The 22,322-nt window shown below is 39.3% G+C and overlaps 1 protein-coding gene across 2 annotated transcripts in view; it reads right to left on the bottom strand.

Annotated features, from left to right (window-relative positions):
* The window catches only part of TRHDE (thyrotropin releasing hormone degrading enzyme), a 203,791-nt gene that overhangs the window by 97,622 nt on the left and 83,847 nt on the right, over positions 1-22,322 (bottom strand). For both annotated transcript variants that reach the window (XM_083574427.1, XM_083574428.1), the window contains exons 4-5: positions 14,739-14,893; positions 9,978-10,091 (exon numbers count right to left, since the gene is read on the bottom strand). In XM_083574427.1, the coding sequence (XP_083430553.1) occupies positions 9,978-10,091; positions 14,739-14,893 (269 nt within the window). The remainder of the gene's footprint in view (positions 1-9,977; positions 10,092-14,738; positions 14,894-22,322) is intronic.

Below are 22,322 nucleotides of genomic sequence, written 5' to 3'. Positions count from 1 at the left end.
CTTAGAATGTTATTCAAACCAGACCAAACCATCCTCTTAATAAGCGAAAAGGGACCACTATTTGATACCTTATGATTTCCCATCGGTGGTCCATTGATCAGACACTGTAAATATTGGAGAGCAGTCTCACAGGTATTAACTGTATCTGAAGAACTGTATCTGAAAAAGTGTGCATGCACATGAAAGCTCATACCAATAACAAACGTAGTTGGTCTCTAAGGTGCTACTGGAAGGATTTTTTTTTATTTAGGTATCAACTAAGTTTTACTCAGCATGGACCTCCTGAAATAAATGGACCTAACTTGAGATCAATGCTTGGGCAACTGTAGTTTATTTTTAGACAACTACCAATTTTATCATAGCTTTTGGGAAAGCTAATGAGAACCAGTGGCGTAGCGTGGGGGGTGCAGGGGGGGCGGGCCGCACCGGGCGCAACATCTGGGGTTAGGGCAAATCCATGGGTTAGGGGGCGCAAATCCACGGGTTAGGGGGCGCAAATCCACGGGTTAGGGGGCGCAAATTACTTGCCTTGCCCCGGGTGCTGACAACCCACGCTACGCCACTGATGAGAACGTATAAATTTTGCACATCCATGTTCCTGGGAGTTTTTTTTTTGTGGGGGAGGACACAGTAATTTATAGTAAAGGTAAAGGTAAAGGGACCCTGACCATTAGGTCCAGTCGTGACCGACTCTGGGGTTGTGGCGCTCATCTCGCTTTATTGGCCGAGGGAGCCGGCGTACAGCTTCCAGGTCTTGTGGCCAGCATGACTAAGCCACTTCTGGCGAATCAGAGCAGTGCACGGAAACATCGTTTACCTTCCCACCTATTTATCTACTTGCACTTTGAACATGCTTTCAAACTGCTAGGTTGGCAGGAGCCGGGACCGAGCAATGGGAGCTCACCCCGTCGCGGGGATTCGAACCGCCAACCTTCTGATCGGCAAGTCCTAGGCTCTGTGGTTTAACCCACAGCGCCACCCGCGTCCCAATTTACAGTATACAGCCCTATATAATAGAAAACAAAATAGCAGCACTTAAATAATTGTGCGCATAAGATTGGCAGAGGAGAGTGACAATGTCTGTTTATAATTGTTAAATGAAATAAAGGGAAAATATACATGGAAAGATTCCCAACATAAAGTTCATTCAATTACTGTGCCTGATTCACTGGAAATGATCTGTTCCTTCTCCTCGCCTCCCTACCCCAGCTTCAGGGAATTGTATATACCTATCTACCATGATAAAGATAATGTAATTTAGCAGTCACTGTATGAATTTTATAATACTTATTGAGACATAAACAAAAGCTTAAGGTAGTTAGCATGACAATGATGCAATACTTGAACCAGCCACATTTAAAAAAAAAAAAAAAGTTTCCCAAACATAATATGAGATAGCAGGACAAAAGAATTTAAGTGTGGGAGAGAAAGTGAATTGCATCCAACAAGAGAACAAAAGGAACAGCACAATGTAAGTCATAACTGATAATTAGTGTACATAAGAGATCAAAGGCCTGAATGTTAACAGAACCTCTTTGTTCTGGTATAGGCATTCATATGGTTCACAGATTAAGAGACCTGTGTGAATAACACTTAATAAGGTCATTCCATTCTCTAAATCATATCTCTGGCAAAATGCTTTAGCATTTCTAAACTATGTTTTATTAGGCAGAGGAATAGGAAAGGGTTATATATGCTGTCTGAATTTCTTTATATATTTTATGCCTATGAGAGCGAAAGTAGAATCTTCTCCACTTTAAATTAAAATTAAAACCCAGGAATTTTCTGCCTGTAATGTTCAGCGCAGAAAACGACTGAAACAGTGGGGACTGCCTATGTCAGGCATGGGCAAACTCGGCCCTCCAGATGTTTTGGGACTACAACTCCCATCATCCCTGACCACTGGTCCTGTTGGCTTGGGATGATGGGAGTTGTAGTCCCAAAACATCTGGAGGGCCGAGTTTGCCTATGCCTGTACTATGTGATTCTAAGATTCCTTATTTGCAACAGCAACTTTTAGCTTTCTTCCTCCATCCTCATAGCTATTTAAAAACTCATTGATGCTCATAATATTTGAGCTAGTCTTGCCGAAAAATGGGTGTGGTTATTTAATATATTTATATATTATTTTTCTTCTAAAACATAAGGCAGATATTAACATCCCAAGCCATTTTGGTGAAGTGGGCCACTATTAGAACTAAGACATGCCAGGTTCATCCCAGGACTGTGGACACTCCTTAACATTCTGGGTGACTCACAGCAGTTTACTATTATACAAATATTTACAAAATATAGCTCCCTATAATTTTATAGAGCAGACAAAGCAAAAAGGAAAGAGTGGTGTATATAAACTGTAACATCTCAGGTCGAAATGATTTCCATCTCTGTTGTTCATCCAATGTTTTTGTAAGCTGCACCTTCTGCCATCTAAGGCTCACATTCCTTTCCCAAACTCATTCATCCCAATCTAGAACAACGACGAGTCTTGCGGCTTTATGGCACAAGGTTTCATACCATGAAGCATCCTGGAAATGGTAACTAATTAACACATAGGAGTGTGATAAATCTATAACCTCGATTCATGCCCACAGGTATTAAAACTTAATTTCCCTAACAAATTCTGATTCATTCTGGTTCTCTTTCCTCCCACTGAAATTCCTCTGTTCAAGGATGACGACTTTAAAGTCAAGTACAGAGAGTCCTGCTGAGTTGAAATGTTCTTTTACTTGTTTCTAAATATTGCCATTTCTGGTGCCAAATTTGTGTTCATTGATACTTTTGTGTTAGGACTGGCATCTGGGTTTGTTACAGGGTCTTGACTTTTATTTGCTATTCCAAGATACAATAAAGAAAACCCATTCTAAAAGTATCCCAAAGATGCTCCAGTGTCCACATGAAGCTGTCCATCACATCACACCTGAGTTTCCCCATTCATTCCAAAGGAGAGGGCAACGCTGTGCGCATGTTGCTTCCATTGCACTGGACCTCTCCCCAAATGTTTAAATGTCTTTTTTTATTTCCCCACCCTTCTTTGGAGATTCTATACAGTGGTACCTTGGATTACATACGCTTCAGGTTACAGACGCTTCAGGTTACAGACTCTGCTAACCCAGAAATAGTACCTCGAGTTAAGAACTTTGCTTCAGGATGAAAACGGAAATCATGCTCTGGCGGCACGGTGGCAGCAGGAGGCCCTATTAGCTAAAGTGGTGCTTCAGGTTAAGAACAGTTTCAGGTTAAGAACGGACCTCCGGAACGAATTAAGTTCTTAACCTGAGGAACCACTGTACTATAATCCATGTTGCCAGTGTCCCAGTTCCTCCCCAACACAGACTGGGCAGAGAGGAGGGTCCTTCTGAACAACCCAGCATCCATCATGCCTCACAAGCATAAAGAAAATGCAGCCCCTCAAAAATCAAGGAGTAAAAGGGGCAAAACAACAACAAGTGACTTTTTAGAATAAATATTCATAATTGGAAAGTAATTTCTAGGATTCTTTTCTAAAAAAGAAAAACTTTCACAGCTGCAAAGATAATGGTCTGGTTTGCACAAAATGGTAAGGTGAAGTATGGTTTAGTGGGTCCATACAAGTATGTAGCCTCCGGAATGGGGCCGGCAGCTGCTTTGCTGATCCCTGATCATTTTTACTGCTACAGCACAGTATGGCTTAGTGCATGGGTAGGCAAACTAAGCCCGGGGGCTGGATCAGGCCCAATCGCCTTCTAAATCTGGCCTGTGGACGGTCTGGGAATCAGTGTGTTTTTACATGAGTAGAATGTGTCCTTTTATTTAAAATGCATCTCTGGGTTATTTGTGGGGCCTGCCTGGTGTTTCTACATGAGTAGAATGCGTCCTTTTATTTAAAATGCATCTCTGGGTTATTTGTGGGGCATAGGAATTCATTCATTTTTTCCCCTCCAAAATATAGTCTGGCCCCCCACAAGGTCTGAGGGACAGTGGACTGGCCCCCTGCTGAAAAAGTTTGCTGACCCCTGTGTTGTCCAAAGCAGGATCCATGTTTAAGCTCTCTCCTTGCTAACCATCAGCCATACCCAATGTTTTTTTGTGAGTTCTCAATAAAGCATGGTTTGGCTTATTGGATCATGTGGACAAGGTGACTGACCTTAAGAACTGTAAGCTAGCAACTGTTTTGGCTCTAAGCTTATATGTTTCTTGTCATATTCAGCTGCAAATGAATTTCGTCTCTGGTTCGACACAGAAAGCTTTCTTTCAATGACTGAAACAGAAAAATAACACTAGAGGCTTATTTCAGTGCATGATTACTGGAAGATGTCAAATTCCATGTGGTATTAATTAAAAGCTTCGTTTTTAGATTATTTGAAGCCCTTAACCAAGGAGAGAGAGATGAAAGTATTTTTGAAAGGAAAGTGAGAAAATGAAGTCATGTTTCTCTCCATGCTGAGACAGCATGATATGTGTTCTGGTCTAGAAGGATCAAGAGACTGCAGCTCCAATATAATATGCAAAAATAATAATGAAATAAACCAAGACTGTCGATGTCTTAAGTCTACTTCCAGAACTTTTAATACTTCCTTCCTGATCTGTCTTGAGAGTCTCAGAAAGTATCAGAACATTTTACTGAAGAAGATAAATGTTTTAGCAGGCAATTTAAGTCAAAGATATGCACAAGTCTAATCACAGCTGCCTTCTTCTTTATTTTAATCCTGCCCATGGAAGAAATCAGCAATTGAGACCATTCATCAGGATCTTGAGCTGTGCACTTTGAGATACTCTGAGTATTTAGTTTAATGAACTTTAGTTTAATGATTTCCCATTAATATTTATTTTTATGCTTAAACAAGCCTGCTTAAGCACAGGTTTTATAAAAGGAAAATGATATGCAGATATTTCAGTATTAAGCTAGTTTCAGTTTCCAGAAGAAATGACAGAATCATCTAGACCATGGCGTACTATACAGTACTGTGATGGATCACTGTGGATTACTTAAGGAAAGATGAAGGATAGTTGCATGACTACTGGAGCTCTGCGCTTAATCTTTGATTAAAAGTTTGGCTTTGCTAGCAACTTTATTGGATGAGTCAAGGCAGAGTATATCAACGATGGCAGTCACACTGAATTCTCCTTCCTCCATGCAGTGTATTTAGAAGGCAGCTGCTCTATCTCTCTCATATTTGTCTCTCTTTAAGAAAAAATATTATGCTCATAGTTCCTGCAGATATGTGATAGAGGTGTTTGATTAAAACACATATCTCCAGAAACTATGAGCATTACTCTCTCTTTTTTTCTTTTAAAGGAAGACAGATATGGAAAAAGACAGAGTAGCTTTCTCCAACAGGGAAAGAGAAAAATTCAGTGTGACTGCCATCACTGATGTACTCTGCCTTGACTCATCCAATAAAGTTATCAGCAAAGCCAAACTTTTATAAAGTGAATGAAAGGGAGAAGGCCATTCAGCCCTGTGAAATGCTTTCTCAGCGCTGAGTGAGGTAGTGACTGCTAAAGCATTTGACACTTTGTATTTTATGGATGAAAAGGAAAATCACTCACCAGCAATTGCTTTTGTCAAAGTCTCTCCCCCGCCCCCGTTCTACTAATATAGACATTCAAGGACAGAGAGTGTGTCAACTCCACCTACTCAAAAGTAGGAACCATTGGAAGCTGTTGACAATTTCTGGATATGCATATAGCTCAATCCATATTCTGTATTATCAAAATTTGGTTTTTTTAAGAAAAACATGATCGAAAGAATGAGGATACTTCATATATGATTTCTCAGACTTTAGAACAAAGAGGTCCCATTATCTATTGTTAGAAACCGTGGCTTGAATTTTGAACTACCATGTATCAAAGTAGTTTCCTGAAATGTTACACATATCCCATAAAAACTGATATGTGGGATCATAACAAATAATTTTTTCCTACTCTCCAACAAAGGAGATGCTACTTTAGAAGATCAACCGTCTGTGGTTAAGGAAAATATACACCTACAGCTGCAAGTTCTGGAGGGTTAAGAATTGCAAACATTGGAATACTGGTTAAACCACAAGAAGAGAAATGTTACCACAGGACTGTGCGTTCTGTTCACACATCACTTCCACACAGCTGAATCATTCGGGTTAATATTGATAATATTTCTCTTTCATGAAAACATTACAGAAATCATCTAGCAGTGCCTGAAATATCTCAATCGATATCTGAGGATACCCTTCATCCTTCAAAATAATAAGGAGGAGGAGGAGGAGGAGGAGGAGGATATTTTAAAGGAAATCACAGTAGCAGATAGAGAGATCTGGATGCAGTTTTCTACATCTAGAAATATGTTAGAAAATGTTTTGCAAGGAAAGTGATACTGTGAAACAGCAGGCTGCCAAATGGAAATGTATGAAACCTAAAACAAAATTAGCTTCTGTGAGAAAGGAGCTGAAAGGAACTGAAAGTTCAGTTTCAACTGAACGGCTGCAAATAAGAACCAAGGTAGAAGGAAGCATATAAGACCTGAGGTCAGAAGATGAGTGACAATACAATAAACCTGAAGACAAAGGTGTGTAAATCAATATAATATTTCACAAATAGGAGGCAATGAGAGATATTGCTTTAGGGTGGCCAGGTGAGAACGGGGCCAGGGCTTCTGCATCTTTAATAGTTGTGCAGAAAAGAGAATTTCAACAGAAGTAACTTGTCACACACAAGTTCTGCACTGTTGCAGGTACAAGATCTCTGGTCACCCTATGAGGATCTGTGACTTCAGTTTTGCTTGTATCTGAAAGATGATAGGCTTCAGAGCTAGGGAACTCTTATCCATTAAGACCTGGAAACTGAGTTGAACCAGGCTTAAAATAGGGAAGACACTATTTTTTTCCCCAGCCAAAATTTGCTGAGTTACATTGTATTCCTTTGTCCTCCTGAGTTTGCATGCTTTGCTGTGAAAGGCTGTGGTTGGTTTATTTGTTTATTTTCTGCTATTAAATAAAATATTTTTACTGGACATTGTCTGCCTATGGGTGTGCAAGTGCTGATTGGATTGAAACATTTGCTGAAGGCCTGAAGCATATGTATTGGGACAGGTTTTAGGGCTTTTCAGCAATCTTTTAGCCCAGATGTTTTAAATCTTGAGATTTTATTTCTGCCGTTTTATTTTATTTTACCCTTGGATCATTTTGATTGCCCTTTTCTGAACCCCCCCCAACAATATCCTTTTTGAGGTGCAATCTCCAACTTCAGAATTATTCTGTTCACCACAAAGTATCTAACATTTAGTGTCACCGTCTTCTTGGGCCATCAGAATACAAATTTCAATTATACCTACTCATAATAATTTTATCTGTTAATGTTATATTTATTTCTATTTTCAGTGACAATTTCTTGTTTACTTGTCAAGCACATAATTCTGCCTCATGCCCATTTTAATCTGAATACCACATCTTCTCATTTCCATTAACACACCTTGCTCAACCCATCTGGACACTGAGCAAGTTTTCTCTCTCTCCTGCATTGGCCTGTTAGATTAGAGCTCAAGATGAGGGAAACATAATTTACTTAGCAATGAATATCAAAATCATTTAATAATTTTCAAATATGCTTACTTTGCAAGACAGCTTCTAAGGCAAAATTATTCTGTTTTTCTTAAAGCGATTATGAGCAGAACAAATGACTCTGGTACAGCAAAGATAAAATCCAGAATATGACAAACGTAATCTATGACATTTTACTATAGTAAAATCAACAAGAGCTGCTAGATTCCATTGCATTTATAATTAGAATGACTTTATTGTGATTCAAGATGTGTTTTTGAAAGGAAAATCTTTAAGAATAATAAATATTATAATGAGTGCTTAGGTGAATAAAAAAATTTACATTTGAAAAACAGATGTCAGCTTTGATAAAGGGTTACTTTGCATTTTTCATAGTGAATTTTTAAACTAAAAAAATAAAAGGATAAATCTGTCACATTTTAACAAAAAATATTAAGCTGTAATACCTGTGCACAAATATTCTTACAAGAACAGTACAAACAATGTTTTCCCAAGGGAAGTACTACAAAAAAACATCTTATTACCATATGACAAATGTTATATATTAAATAAACTCAAATCAGCTGTGACATAAGCCAAATTTGTTAGTCTTTAAGGTGAAACAATATTTTTTTTCAAACACTGCTGCTATTCTGGAAATAGAATCACTTGGCACTCTGAGAACCACAAGGCTTTAAGGAGCCCATTTATATTATTATGGGAAGTTAAATGTAATAGTGTTAAGAATCACATAAAATGTTGCTCTGTAATTACCATTTATGCTCTTGAATGCAAAGGCAACAGTTACTTAACTTAGCATGGACCCTTAGAAGGTGACCCGGAAACTACAACTAATCCAGAATGCAGCAGCTAGACTGGTGACTGAGAGCAGCTGCCGAGACCACATAACACCAGTCCTGAAAGACCTTCATTGGCTCTCAGTACGTTTCCGAGCACAATTCAAAGTGTTTGTGCTGTTTAAAGCCCTAAACAGTCTCGGTCCGGTATACCTGAAGGAGCATCTCCACGCCCATCACTCTGCCCAGGACACTGAGGTCCAGCGCTGAGGGCCTTTTGGCAGTTCCCTCACTGCGAGAAGCCAAGTAACAGGGAACCAGGCAGAGGGCCTTCTCGGTAATGGTGCCCATCCTGTGGAACGCCCTCCCACCAGATGTCAAAGAGAAAAACAACTACCAGACTTTTAGAAGACATCTGAAGGCAGCCCTGTTTAGGGAAGCTTTTAAAGTTTAATAGACTATTGTGTTTTAATATTCTGTTGGAAGCCGCCCAGAGTGGCTGGGGAAACCCAGCCAGATTGGCGGGGTATAAATAATAAATTATTATTATTATTATTATTATTATTATTATTATTATTACCAATGATTTCACATTACAAGAAAGGAGATCCTGACTAAACATCAGGAAGAACTTTTTGACAGTAATAGTAATAATAGTAATAATAATTATTATTTGTACCCACTCATCTCGCTGGGTTGCCCCAAAAGTTGTTCAAGAGTGGAAGAGACTCCCATGAAGGGTGATGGAGGTTTTTAAGCAGAGCTTGGGTGGCCATCTGTCATGCATGATCTAGCTGAGATTCCTGCATTGCAGAGGGTTCGACTAGATAACCCTCAGGGCTACTTCCAGCTCCGCAAAACTGTGATTCTACAATGAAGCTGATGACTAACTTGACCTTATTTCTTTTGTAGTGAAAGGAATATTGCACTGCTGGAACACTGTCAACTGATTTCACACCTTCTGACTTTGCTTTAGTGAATATCTGATGGTTGCACATACCATTTGGCTTCTTCTCTCCAGCGCTCCGGCAGCATGCTGCAAATATGTGAAGCCATCTCATACTTAAATCAGAAGGTTGGAACATTTAGCCCACTGTCCGTGTTGTGACTTACAGTGAGTCTACAAGAACTCCAGAAAACATATTTGCCAGCCTCACTACTTAAGATCCTTTGAACTACAAAGGATTGAACACAAGAAGAGTCTGCTAGGACAAGCCAAGGGTTCATCTACTCCAGCATCCTGTCCTCACAGTGGCTGAACAGCAATTAGGATCTGAGCAGAAGAGCACTCTCCCCTGCTGTGGGCTTCCAGCCACAGAGCATAAGCATTGCAGCCTCCAACTGAGCAGCTGGTAGGGCAGAGCCATCCTGGCTAGTAGCCATCGATAGTTTTCTTCTCCATGATTTGTCTAATCCTTTTTTTAAAAGCCATCCAAGTATAGATAGCCACGACTGCCTCTAGTGGGAGCTTGTTCCATTGTTTAACTATGTGTTGCATGAATAAGGACTTGCTTTCCACCATCACAAATCTTCCAACATTCACCTTCATGGGATGTCCACTTGATTGGACTTGGGACCTTCTGTATGCAAATGTATGTTCTACCATTATGCTAGCTTCCTTTTCATGAACAAAACAACAAGAAAACAAAGTAACTTGTGGAGTACAGAAAAAAAAGGACCAGCTTACCAGATTCCAGCCTGGATACAGGTAGTCAGTTCCAACAAATTCAAAATAGTGAGCAAAGCCTTCTTTTAGCCACACATCTTCCCACCATACTGGAGTCACAAGGTCACCAAACCACTAAAAGAAATGAACAAAACTATGGTTTTAAAATATCACTTGTTCACATTCTATTTATGCAACAAGTAAAGTTCCGCAGGTAGTTGATGAAAAGTTACTGCATTTCTCAGTGGTGTCTTCTTATACCTTTTCCTTAACTGTTTCGAAATATTTTAATAAGGGATTCCTATGATTTCACCTATAAGCAGAAAAAGGTGGTTTGTAAGGTAACTGTATCCTAGACATTTGCTACTAAGCCTCCTTTAAGGTTTCAACAAGTACTGCACCAGAAACTCAGAAACAGAATTAAACATTTGCTTTAAAAAATATGGGAAGAGCTAACAATGAACTGTATACAATGAATTTGTGCTGCAACAAGAAAAGGCACTTAAATCTTGCAATACTGGAAAGAAATGAAAAAGCTACGTCATGCTTTGCAAGGTGGTCTTTGGCCCCAGAAAGTAGGGCAGAGAAAATTTGCTTTTTTCTTCCAGCATGGTTCCTGACATTCACTAACTATACAGAAGGTCAGAAATATCTTGCCTACCCAAGTATCAAAAGAACCTCTTGAATTTTCAGAATAGTAAACCATCTATACTTGTTTCAAGGGCTTGCAAATGTAGTCCAATTAACAGGCGCTCCCAGGTGATTTATTATTTAATGTAATTACTTATGTGTAATTAAAATTGCTCCACCTCCACTAACTGGAGAGTGGGCTATTTAATCTCCAGCCACTGAAAAGTTCCTGGTGTGATCATTTCTAGGCTATCCCTTCTCTCTATCATGAGCCTTGCTGTACTGTTTCCTTGGGATTGCTTCAGACTGCTGTCTCTGTGACTCCAAACAGCTTTTATAGGCATGATAGCTACCAAGTAAGAAGTTCTGAAATATCAAAAATGAAACAATTGAAGGAGAAGGTGAAGCACACCAAAATATAAACACACACACACATCTCCACCTTGTTTTGTTTTTGAAAAACTTCCCCCACTCATTCTAATGATTCCAATGGAAAGGAATTTACCATGACTAGTGAAAATCAGGTCTGTTTTGGGAGGGTGCCAGGAGAACAAGGGTGCTTAGGATCCTGTAACATGTTGACAAAGCACCCTGTTTCTGGCCTCACAACAGGCAGAGCGCCACTGGAAAAACAAAAGCAAAAGAGGCATCTACCATAACAGCAGGTAGGCCTTCAGAATTGAACATCTTTCTTCCCCTACTGTGTAGGAGGCCTACAACTTCTTATGGTCCCTCAGCAGCCCTCTGAAGGGCAACAGGATTGCTTCTAATTTTTATTTTTATTTTTTTAAGATTCAGATATGTATTTCGCATTTGCAACAGCACTGACTTTCTCATGATAACCGTATGCTACTATCACCACTGATCATTTAAACTGCCTCTAATGAAAACGACTTCCAACGAAGTGAACCCATAAAATATTGCTGAACTTTTTATCTCATTGTAGTTAGCTTCAAGCAAAACATGTCGAAGGAGCTGAAGATAAACATCAAATGAGAACAGTGCTTAGTGCTCTCATCCTATAATTAGTTAGGGATGCATTTCATTGTCAAACAATGGTAGAGTGGTCATATTTAAATCTTTGAAACAAGCAAACCATATTTTTTAAACTCAAGTTTGTTGTTCTCTCACCTTTTCAGGTTTTGAGCAAATTATTCACTTGTAAACCTAGTTACAAATGTTTAGTAACATTAAAATCATATGACAGCCAGTGTAGTGTAATGGTTAGAGTATCAGGTGACTAAGGATGGATAGCTATTGCAGCATTTATTACAAGAAAATAAGCCACTGCAATTTTTAATTGTTTGATTATCATTTCTATTTTACCAAATGCAACATAGCAAATCTAAGTGTTCTTGATTAATTATATGGTTTATTTAAGAATATTGATTTTAATATGAGTCCTTAAAAATGCATAGGTAGTATGTTTTTTTCTTTAAAAAGAGACACTTCTCGCACACTTACAATTGGGAGGGAATGTCTCTTTTGAGTTATTGTACACCATGAAATACATCTGCATCATCTAAAAATAAATGATGCCCATTCCAAAGAACTATTCATTCATATGCAAATCTATGCACTTTTAATCAATTAACAGATTAAATCCACATGATTAACCAAATCAGAGTCCTAGTTAGAATATATTTTGCAAGTAATCAGTCCAGAGCCCTATAACAGTACACCTTAGAAATTCTGTAAGACTATCAAATTGAAACAGAAGGATACTTCATGATCTCATGTCACAGAATCATATAATCAGAGTTCTATGCACAAATTGTTGATGGTGTTAAATAAGTTGGGTTGGATCCAAACCAAGAGATGCTTCTGCCCGTAGAAGGCTTTTGATCCAATGGACTGGTCCCACTGGTGGCCGGGGCAAGAAGACCATTTTCACCAATTCCCTGCTTTCCCTATCCCCCCACAATGTTATAGAGAAGCCTGCAGGGCACATTTCAAAGTATATGAGGAACTGCAGGGGAAAATCAGCAAAAGTTGATTCCCTCCATCTCACTTTACACTAGTGAGAAGGAAGTTTGGATCCAAGCCATTCTAAATTAATCAAAAGGAAAAAATACTATTATTAGATGAATAGCTATGCTGAGTATATAACCAACCCTTCTGGAAATATTTTCAACTAGCAAAGGACTCCTTATATTTTACAGGTGCCTACTTCACAGATGTTCAATCTCAGTTTTTAATAAGAGTACTAAATTTGAAACACATGACCTAATGGAAACAAAATTGTAAGAATAGGAAACAGTATGATGCATTTTGAACAAAATATATTCTACCAATTTAGCATTTGTAGTTAAGCAACAGTGAACAGCTTCTAGAACTTTTATTTGAATATTCTCACTTTTTAGTTTGAATGGATCTTATCAAGTGATGTTTTCTGAAGGAAGAGATTAACTAAAACGGATGAGGGGATAATCCACTTATTACAGTTAATCAGAGGTGAGGAAAACTCTGTCAGTTCATTACATTCATACAGAAGAGATTTCCCCTTGGCTGTCTTGTTATTAAGAAATATATGCTGCACTTCTGATAGATCCATAATAATTAAAAATTAGAAGGTATAAAAGTATTGACTAACCAGAGATGAGAAGCACTTCTGGTGGATCAAATATTGTATTAATAATAGCAGGCCTTTTATCAGTGACCACCACAAAGTACACTAGTCTCTAGATTATTTAGCGTTCCACCAAAACACATCTCCATGTGAAAGGGTATCTACCACTGCATACTCAATACAACATCCAACCAGTTCCTATGGCATTCCCTGCTCATGATCTGCAATTAGTTCAATATTTTTTTCAAGTCATACTAGATTATTCAATTTCCTCTGTGAGTTTGAGATATTATTTGTATGCTACAATGGCTGGTTCTTTCTGGTACGAGATCGGCAATGGATGCGATTTTGGGCTTTGAGAAAGGTCTTAAGTGGGATATCTCTCCCTGACAAGACTCAGAGCCTTAAATGTAGAATATTGAGGTATCACATTTCCTCTCCAGCACAATAGCCTTGCTTTCCGATTTCTTTCTAGTGACAACCGAAGATGAGTTACTCTCTCCTCTTGGCTTACATCACATTGGTTCAAAAAAATAAAGCCAGGCTATTTCTCCACCCACAAAGGAAATACTCATTTTCCAAAGCCAAACTGACTCAAGTCAGTCTGATCTCCAACTCTCCCTTTCCTATTAAATAAGACTTACTTGGCTAGGTCCGCATAGTGGTAGCATCTCACCTCCCTTGCCTGGTGTGCTGGTAATGAACTGGGAAGAAATGCCCTAATGGTATTACAGCAGCCCTTGGGGATACTACATTCCCTCACAGGCTTGGCACAACTCCATTCCAGCCTTTATTCCTGTGCTATTTAAGTGATATTGTGGGAAAATGTTGGACATTTCCTGTATTTGTGAAAGGGTTGTTTGTAAGGTGAATAAATTACATTTAGAATCAAATATTACCTTTGTTTCAAGGGGGGGGGGAATAAAGTTTCTGTTCCCTCTAGACTATGTCTAACTTCTGCACTCATCTTATGTTACTAAAATGTTATATTTAGATTAAAGAAAGACGATACAGAGGGAAGAATGTGAAATCAATGTAAAGGGTTAACTGTAATATTTTTCAGTATATTTAAGAATAACAATAACCACAGAAGTATGATATTCATTGTTCATATACAGAGAACCATTGCAGAAACATAAGGAAAAAACCGCTTCCCAAGTTTATGTAAGTGAGTAAGAGTGACTATGAAATTTATTTCAGTCACTGCAAGTTTTGACAAGAACATGAAACTCAGCTTGAAACAGTTATGGTGCTATAATTAATCACTTCCTGAGAACATCACTACGCTTAACTATATAAAGACAAAAGTCTATTACAAATCACACCAAAGGGAAGGAAATTTTACAATATTGATCAGGTTCCCATTTCTTGAATGTTGGTGAACTTCTTATGCTTATCATTCTAGTGTTTATTATATTTAATGTCTGTCTGTTTGTCATAGTAATGTCCATAATTGATGTGTTTCCCTTCTGTGTAACTGAGTTTTCCTGAGAGAACAGTCAACATGGAAAATGCTTTGACTTAAACAACGACAACAACAGTTTTAAGTAGCATGCTCACAAGTGATAAGGTTTATATCCTACCTGATGGCATAGCTCATGCACAATGACCATAGTGACATCAAGTAAGTATGATATGGAAGAAATGCTTGGATCCAGAAGTATCCTCTGCTCCACAAAAACACTTAGTCCCCAGTTTTCCATAGCAGCATACGGATGCTTAGGCACAGCTAATAAATCTAGAAACAGAATGAAATGTACTTTTACTGCGCTTGTGGGATCTATTATGATCTAAAATTCCTGGTAAATAAAAAAAAACCATAAACCATATTTAGAATTATTTTTCCAAACAACTCTGCGCAAATAAAAACATTAATTTATGTTTCTTTGCAACAACACACTAGTAACTCTAATAATTATTTCTGTTAGAAGAGACGCTTCTAGTGTCATTTCTTCCCTTGTCTCAAGATGCTGTAAGATACTTTGAATGGGATTTGGTATCACTCACTGTTTGTGGTAGCAAAACAATAACAAGAAAAAAATAAACTGTAAAATAATGGGAAATCCCTATTCATCAGGTTGGAGCTGTAATATAATGGCTTAATACACTGTCTTAAATCAGGACCCGAAAATTCAAATTCTACAGAACGTTACTCCTCCACTCACATATGGGATTAACACACACGCGCACCCTTGAACTTAATGGAACTAGCCTCTGAGTAGATATGTGCAGCATTACTCAGTTTTTCTTCACAGCTAACATTATCAATACTGTATTAAAGATAATTTTAAACATTTGTCCTCATGCCAAAAATTGTCATTTTTTAAAATGTGATTTTTAAAAGAAACCTTTGGAGCAAATGTTTTATAGGTAGGACAAACTCAGATCAACACATGCAAAAATATTAATATTCAAAACATTAATTTTTGAAATAGCAGCAAAGAGAGAAAACAAAAGTCATAAAAGAAATCCTGCACACAGTCATATGTAAAATGAAAGGAAATTGCTACTTTTAAGGTGAGAAGCAAAACGAATGACATTTGACCCAGCCACGATTAGAATATTGGACTTGAAGCTCATGAGACAGTCGCATGTTTCTCAGCCTAAAGTACCCTACAGTACCTTACGCTAATTATAGGCCGTTATTGTTATTAGTACAATTCCTACACTGCCCTTCACCCGAGGATTACGGGGAGGGTAGGTTACAATATAAAACAGAAAAATACATACCACATTAAAAAATGAAAACATCAATCAGTTTAGGATAACACTTCATTCATCTGATCAAATGGACTCTAGTCCACAAGAGCTTGTGTCATTAATAGTTGTTCTAGTCTTTGAGACGGAATGGGGAGCCTCAGCTCACAAGCCAATCTTGGCCTATCAAGGGATGCAATCTGGCTCACACCCACCTCTCAATCATCCAACATTACTATTGATGTCAGCTGATGGGCTTGACGGCATTCTGTGTTAAATCCTACTCAGTGGGTTGTCCCACCCACCTGTCAAAGTTGGCTTTCCAAAAGTGGTACTTCCTAGTACCACTATCTCTTATGTTTTACCCTGGTAACACTGCTGGGATATTGCGCACTGAAATTTGTGTTGTGGCATTTTTATGGCCCACTTTAGCTGAAAAAAATCTTCTCTTCTAGAGCAGCAAGCGAGACAACTTCATGATTTCTGAATCTGGCTTGTTTCCATCAGGTGTCAAGAGTGGTAAAGACAAGTCTGCAAAGGAACAACTATAAGAGTTTACTGTTTCTTGGCAACTGTGTATTGTGTGCAGTGCCTTTTAAATTAGGAACTCTGGAATGGAGGTTATCCCTGCCAAAGGTGGGCTTGAAGTCAGTGTCACTCAGCAGTGACTTCAAGCCCTAATTCAACTGGCTAGATTCCAAGAATTTACAGTCAGGCACTCCGGAGTGCAGCTGATCCAAGCAGGCTTACAATTACCCCCAATCAGCTGATTGGCAATAACTTCAAGCCTTGCTTGGATAGGCTGACATCTTTCTTTGCAGTTCAGCTTGAGTGCAAAGGAAAAAACTGGTAACCAGAGATCATGGCCCCACCTACCTATCCAAGTAGCCAGTCAGGTATGGGGAGACAGGGAATCAGTCTGCTGAGAGGAAAAGTTTCCCCACCCCAGCCATAGCCGAGACCAACCACAATTTCTGTTTGCATTACAACAACCTACTTAATTGGAAACTGAAGCAATTTTTATTTTTGTCTCCTTGAATTATTTTCATTCCATTTTGTTCAATCTGCGAAATCAGTCAAAATACTGATTTCCTTATACAGTGGTACCTCGGGTTACAGACGCTTCAGGTTACAGACTCTGCTAACCCAGAAATAGTACCTCGGGTTAAGAGCTTTGCTTCAGGATGAGAACAGAAATTGTGCTCCAGCAGCGCGGCGGCAGCGGGAGGCCCCATTAGCTAAAGTGGTGCTTCAGGTTAAGAACAGTTTCAGGTTAAGAACGGACCTCCAGAATGAATTAAGTTCTTAACCAGAGGAACCACTGTATTGGTGGGTAGTGTGGTCCTATCACTTCATTCATAAAAGGCAGTATATCCAACTAAGTTATACTCCAGGGTATGTAGGCTATATGCATCCATTGATTTCATATAACTAACAATGGTTATCACTGAAGGTCTTTATAACACCTGGAGTATCTGCTGGTCCTGAGAAAAGGCTCTAGCGTAGTACTGTGTGCTTGTTATATTCACCCTGTGCCAAAGCAAATGGAGTAACTCCTTTGTTTTTGGCAGCTGGATAAATGGGTTTTATTTTTTTTTTATAATATATTTATTAAAGTTTTCAAATAAAACATATATCAAATAAGCACTTATCGTTGTCCATTTAACATCTTTCAATTGTTACATGGGACTCCCCCACACCTCCCGCATACACTTACATCATTATTAAATTATTTTCAAGCAAATTATCATTTAACTCATCTTAATTAATAATCTTAATTTGGTTTGACATATAATTCGACTTTAAATCTATTTTAATGGTAGACAATTGTCTGCACTGGCATCCTATTCAGCACTCAGCCAGATTACAATATTTTTGTAAATAAGTCTTAAATTTCCTCCAGTCTTCTTCCATCCTTTCTTCTCCCTGGTCTCGAATTCTGCCGGTCATCTCGGCTAGTTGCATATAGTCCATCAGTTGCATCTGCCATTCTTCCACAGTGGGTAGCTCCTGAGTTTTCCAATTGGATAAATGGGTTTTAGAAATTCATTTTTTCCCCAGTAAAATAATATCATGTGGATATGATTCAAATATTTGTGTAGCAAAATCTGTATGTAAGGTCCTAGTATCTTTTGTTTCCAAACATTTAATTAAAGCATCATAATTATTCGAGTTGTGCAACAGTATATGATTAGAACCCATTATTCTTAACCAGTATAATCATGATGCAAAACAGAAACTATCAGTATAACACTAGCCATTTAAAAGTGATTTGAAGAACAATCTGTTTTTTTAATTTCACATTTGTCTTTGGGCTCACATCTAAGTTTCTTTTCGTTGCTATCTAATTTAAAAGTGGTGGTTCCTTTTCAATTTGCTTAGTCAATTACATAAAGCCCTTGGGCACCCCTACCTTGAAATTATCAAGTATGCATAACAGAAAAGCTTGCAAGACATCTACCTGCAGCAGGTGTGCCCTACATTTGCAACTTCTCTGCATGTGTCCCCATGACTATTGCTTACACAGCTGTTGTTTATCTACCTTTTCCCTTTCCCTGGGCATACTAGAAAATACCGGTACTAACTTGTACTGAATTGACTCCTGAACTAGCTTCTATATTATCATCAGTTCCTGGTCAAAATGTAGTCCCAGTTTATTTATACACACTAAATTCTATCCTATTCTTTCTCTAGGCAAATCCTTTCTTTGTAGCTGCAATGAATTCCAGGAGGTTCTATTCCCTTGCAGACTGTCATATAGCTATTAATTTCTGTGTGGGCAAACATAACTAATTGACCCATAGCGCAGAGCCATATGCAGGCGTAGCTCAACCAAATGCTAAGTAAACTACCGAACAGGAGTCCCTGCTGTTGTGCAATTATCTTTGAATTTTCCTATTTAGAAAGTGTCCAGTCCAATTCCTTGCACTAGGATTCTTTAAAATACTCTGCAGCTTTTCTTAGAATATCATGGCTGCTCCCTACTCACAAGATAGCAGCAAACTATTTTGATGCAGAGATGTACAGAAATAATTTCAGAACAAGTAAAAAAGCTCAGTGTTTCACTTTGGGCTGCAGCCTGCAGTGGCTGTAGAAACTAGTATGGGAGAGACTGGTTTTGCTGCAGATGAAGGTATTTCTTCTTTCTCTCCTCCTCTCTGGGGTCATTCCTCCTCTGGCCACTTCTGTGGGTACACCACCTGACTGACTGTGGTGACCACACGTCTTTAGACATGGGCAACTTACACCCGCCAGGAATGACGCCTCAACGCCATCTACATGTGCTGCATCAGGAAGATTTTGGGTATCTCATGGCAGGACAGAGTCTCAAACAAAGATATGTTATTCCAAGCCCACATTCCCAACATGTTCACACTTCTGTCTCATGTTTAATGCTGACCAATTAAATCCAAAGAATGTGAAAATGACTCTAACATTTTGTTAGAAAAAATGTAGTTTAATTAGTGTTTTATAAAGACAGCTTTTCAAAAAACAGTGTGGGATCTAAATGCTATTGTTTCATACAGCACTGTAGCCATATCTGATGATTCAGAAGAAGGGTAGGACAGCCATAAACTCAGTATCTGATATAAGGATGTGATCTCAGTGCTCTTATTGAAGCATATACTATTCATAAAGCTATACTTATAAAGAAGCAATGAAACATGTTGTCACACCAACTGCTTTGAATACAAAATATAATTTATAACAATGCACAGATAAAATAAGGAGAATTTTGTGACTTGTAATTAACCCATGGGACGCGGGTGGCACTGTGGGTTAAACCACAGAGCCTAGGACTTGCTGATCAGAAGGTTGGCAGTTCGAATCCCCGTGACGGGGTGAGCTCCTGTTGCTCGGTCCCTGCTCCTGCCAACCTAGCAGTTCGAAAGCACGTCAAAGTGTGAGTAGATAAATAGGTACCACTCCAGCGGGAAGGTAAATGGCATTTCCGTGCACTGCTCTGGTTCGCCAGAAGCTGCTTAGTCATGCTGGCCACATGACTCGGAAGCTGTTCGCCAGCTCCCTCGGCCAATAAAGCGAGATGAGCACCGCAACCACAGAGTTGGTCACGACTGGACCTAATGGTCAGGGGTCCTTTTACCTTTAATTAACCCATAATATTTAACAAATAAATACATTGCTACAAACACATTAAGTAATGTTCACTAAATAGCTACACAGTTATGCAAGATGTGAGGCAGTATATTGTCATTTTGTATAAAAGTCGCTGTGGGACCTAGATGTTGCAAAAGCGGTATAGATTTTAAAAATAAAATAAAGCAAGACCTGCAAAAAAATGTACATAATTACAGTCAGCCAGCCATTACTTTTCCAAGGATACATCATTCCATTCTCTCCGGTTTTCAATTCTCCTCCCCTTATACGTCAGCATTCCTTCATGCCCAGTGAATATGTGCTGTACTCCTTAGGATATTTTGGGTCCCCCTCCATTTTTTTTGTACTTCTGAATCTCTTTGTGTTCTCAAAAGCTTTCTGATGCAGTTGTGTTCTGCTTGGATTATGCCTTTTCAGGTGAATCCGAATCCATAATAAGATTTTAAGCTAAGTATTTCTATTGTTATGGGGGGGGCAGAGGGTTAGGCTGCATGCCTGAGCACCTTCTAATTCCTAAATCCAGCAAGTGTTAAAACCTAGTGGGAGAGATCAAGGAGGGAGGGCAACTTGTTGCTGTAAGCTCAACAGTTGTGGAATGGGACTTGCTGAGCCATAGGCTCTCTCACAAAAGAGGCGAGGGTGCAGGGACGCTGGGGGGGGGGGGGATCCTCCTTTGGTATGCACACTGAAGGCCAGCAGGTAAAGGTAAAGGTAAAAGGACCCCTGACCATTAGGTCCAGTCGTGACTGACTCTGGGGTTGCGGCGCTCATCTCGCTTTACTGGCTGAGGGAGCCGGCGTACAGCTTCCGGGTTATGTGGCCAGCATGACTAAGCCGTTTCTGGCGAACCAGAGCAGTGCACGGAAACGCCATTTACCTTCCCACTGGAGTGGTACCTATTTATCTACCTGCACTTTGACGTGCTTTTGAACTGCTAGGTTGGCAGGAGCAGGGACCGAACAACGGGAGCTCACCCTGTCACGGGGATTCGAACCACCGACCTTCTGACTGGCAAGTCCTAGGCTCTGTGGTTTAACCCACAGCGCCACCCATGTCCCTCTCGAAGGCCAGCAGTCTTCCCATCAAAATGCTTACTAGCACTAGAAAGTGCAAAGATGTGGGGCTGCAAAAAAATCACAAAGAATACTTTTAAGTGTCTTTTGTCAATTTTGCCCAAACTTAATCATGGCCAGTGCTAAAGCTTTTCAACTTGCGAATCTGAATTAGATCATCTAATTTTGTTCCTGCATTATTATTTAGGTTAAAAAAGTACTGACTCTGTTCTTGTGGAAGCACATCAAGAGAGAAGAATTGCCTCATATAAGAAGGACGAGCCTTATTCAAAGAATCAGTTTAATACAAGAATTCAGACTGACCAAACAAGTAAGCTGAGCTACACATTACAAAAGAGAGAAACTCAAGGGTTGCTAAACAATCCAACATTCAAGGAAAACATTTATCAGACAAGACAAAACCTTGGTCTCTTAAGAGAAATTTTCTTTTGCTTTCTGTAATATCCCTTTATTACGTTATAAAAGCAGAAATCTACAACTTACATTTATCACACTTTCCCCAAAGCTTCAAGTGGCAATTAAAGGAAACTAGAACTTGTGTGTGAACTTTTACAAAGTGTTCCCTTATAATGGGATATGCTAGGCAACTTAATAAAGGAAATTGCTAACTAATACATCACCTCTTGCTCATGATCTGACTTTCAGAATGAATTTAGTTAGCGAACAGGAGACACAGGATACTAAAGTAGAGGCCTCACCATCGACACCTGTTGGGTGTGCAGAGCAGCAGCAGCAGCAGCAAGAACCAAACTGATTTCAGAGGATGCCTGTGGCTCCCTCCCCCACCACCCAGTCTATTTCTCTAGCTGTACCAAAGTCTAAAAGCTCATCAACTCAGTATCAAATCACTTCCAAGCCTTTGCACATGGTGGGACTGTTTAGACAGGGCTATGCTTGTGACGTATGGTGACCGGAATTCCAAATATGATCCTACCATCACATCCCAGGAAATGGCTTCTGACTTGCCAGCTAAACCTGGTCAGGGTAGCCAATGGGTCTTAAGCCCTCACTGAATCAGTGGAGTTAGAGAGTTGTCTATCACCTGCATGCAAAGACAGGCTCCAGAGGATTGAGAAGACAAGACCAAGAGCAGGTCCAACAATCAAGAAGGTGGTTTCTCCATGTGCTGTAGAGGGAAATGAAGTGGTGCTTCTCAACCGGTGAAGGTAGCTCATCTAGGAGAAGGAAAACTCTGGTCCTAAACTTCTGCTTCCTTACAGCCATAGTTATTTGTGAGAAAGGCTTCAGGAGTAAACCCTGAGGAACAACCCATACCCA

This window comes from Podarcis filfolensis (genome assembly GCF_964270895.1).
Source record: "Podarcis filfolensis genome assembly, chromosome: 10".
Lineage (NCBI taxonomy): Eukaryota > Metazoa > Chordata > Lepidosauria > Squamata > Lacertidae > Podarcis > Podarcis filfolensis.
This window is presented reverse-complemented; position numbering and strand designations above follow the sequence as displayed.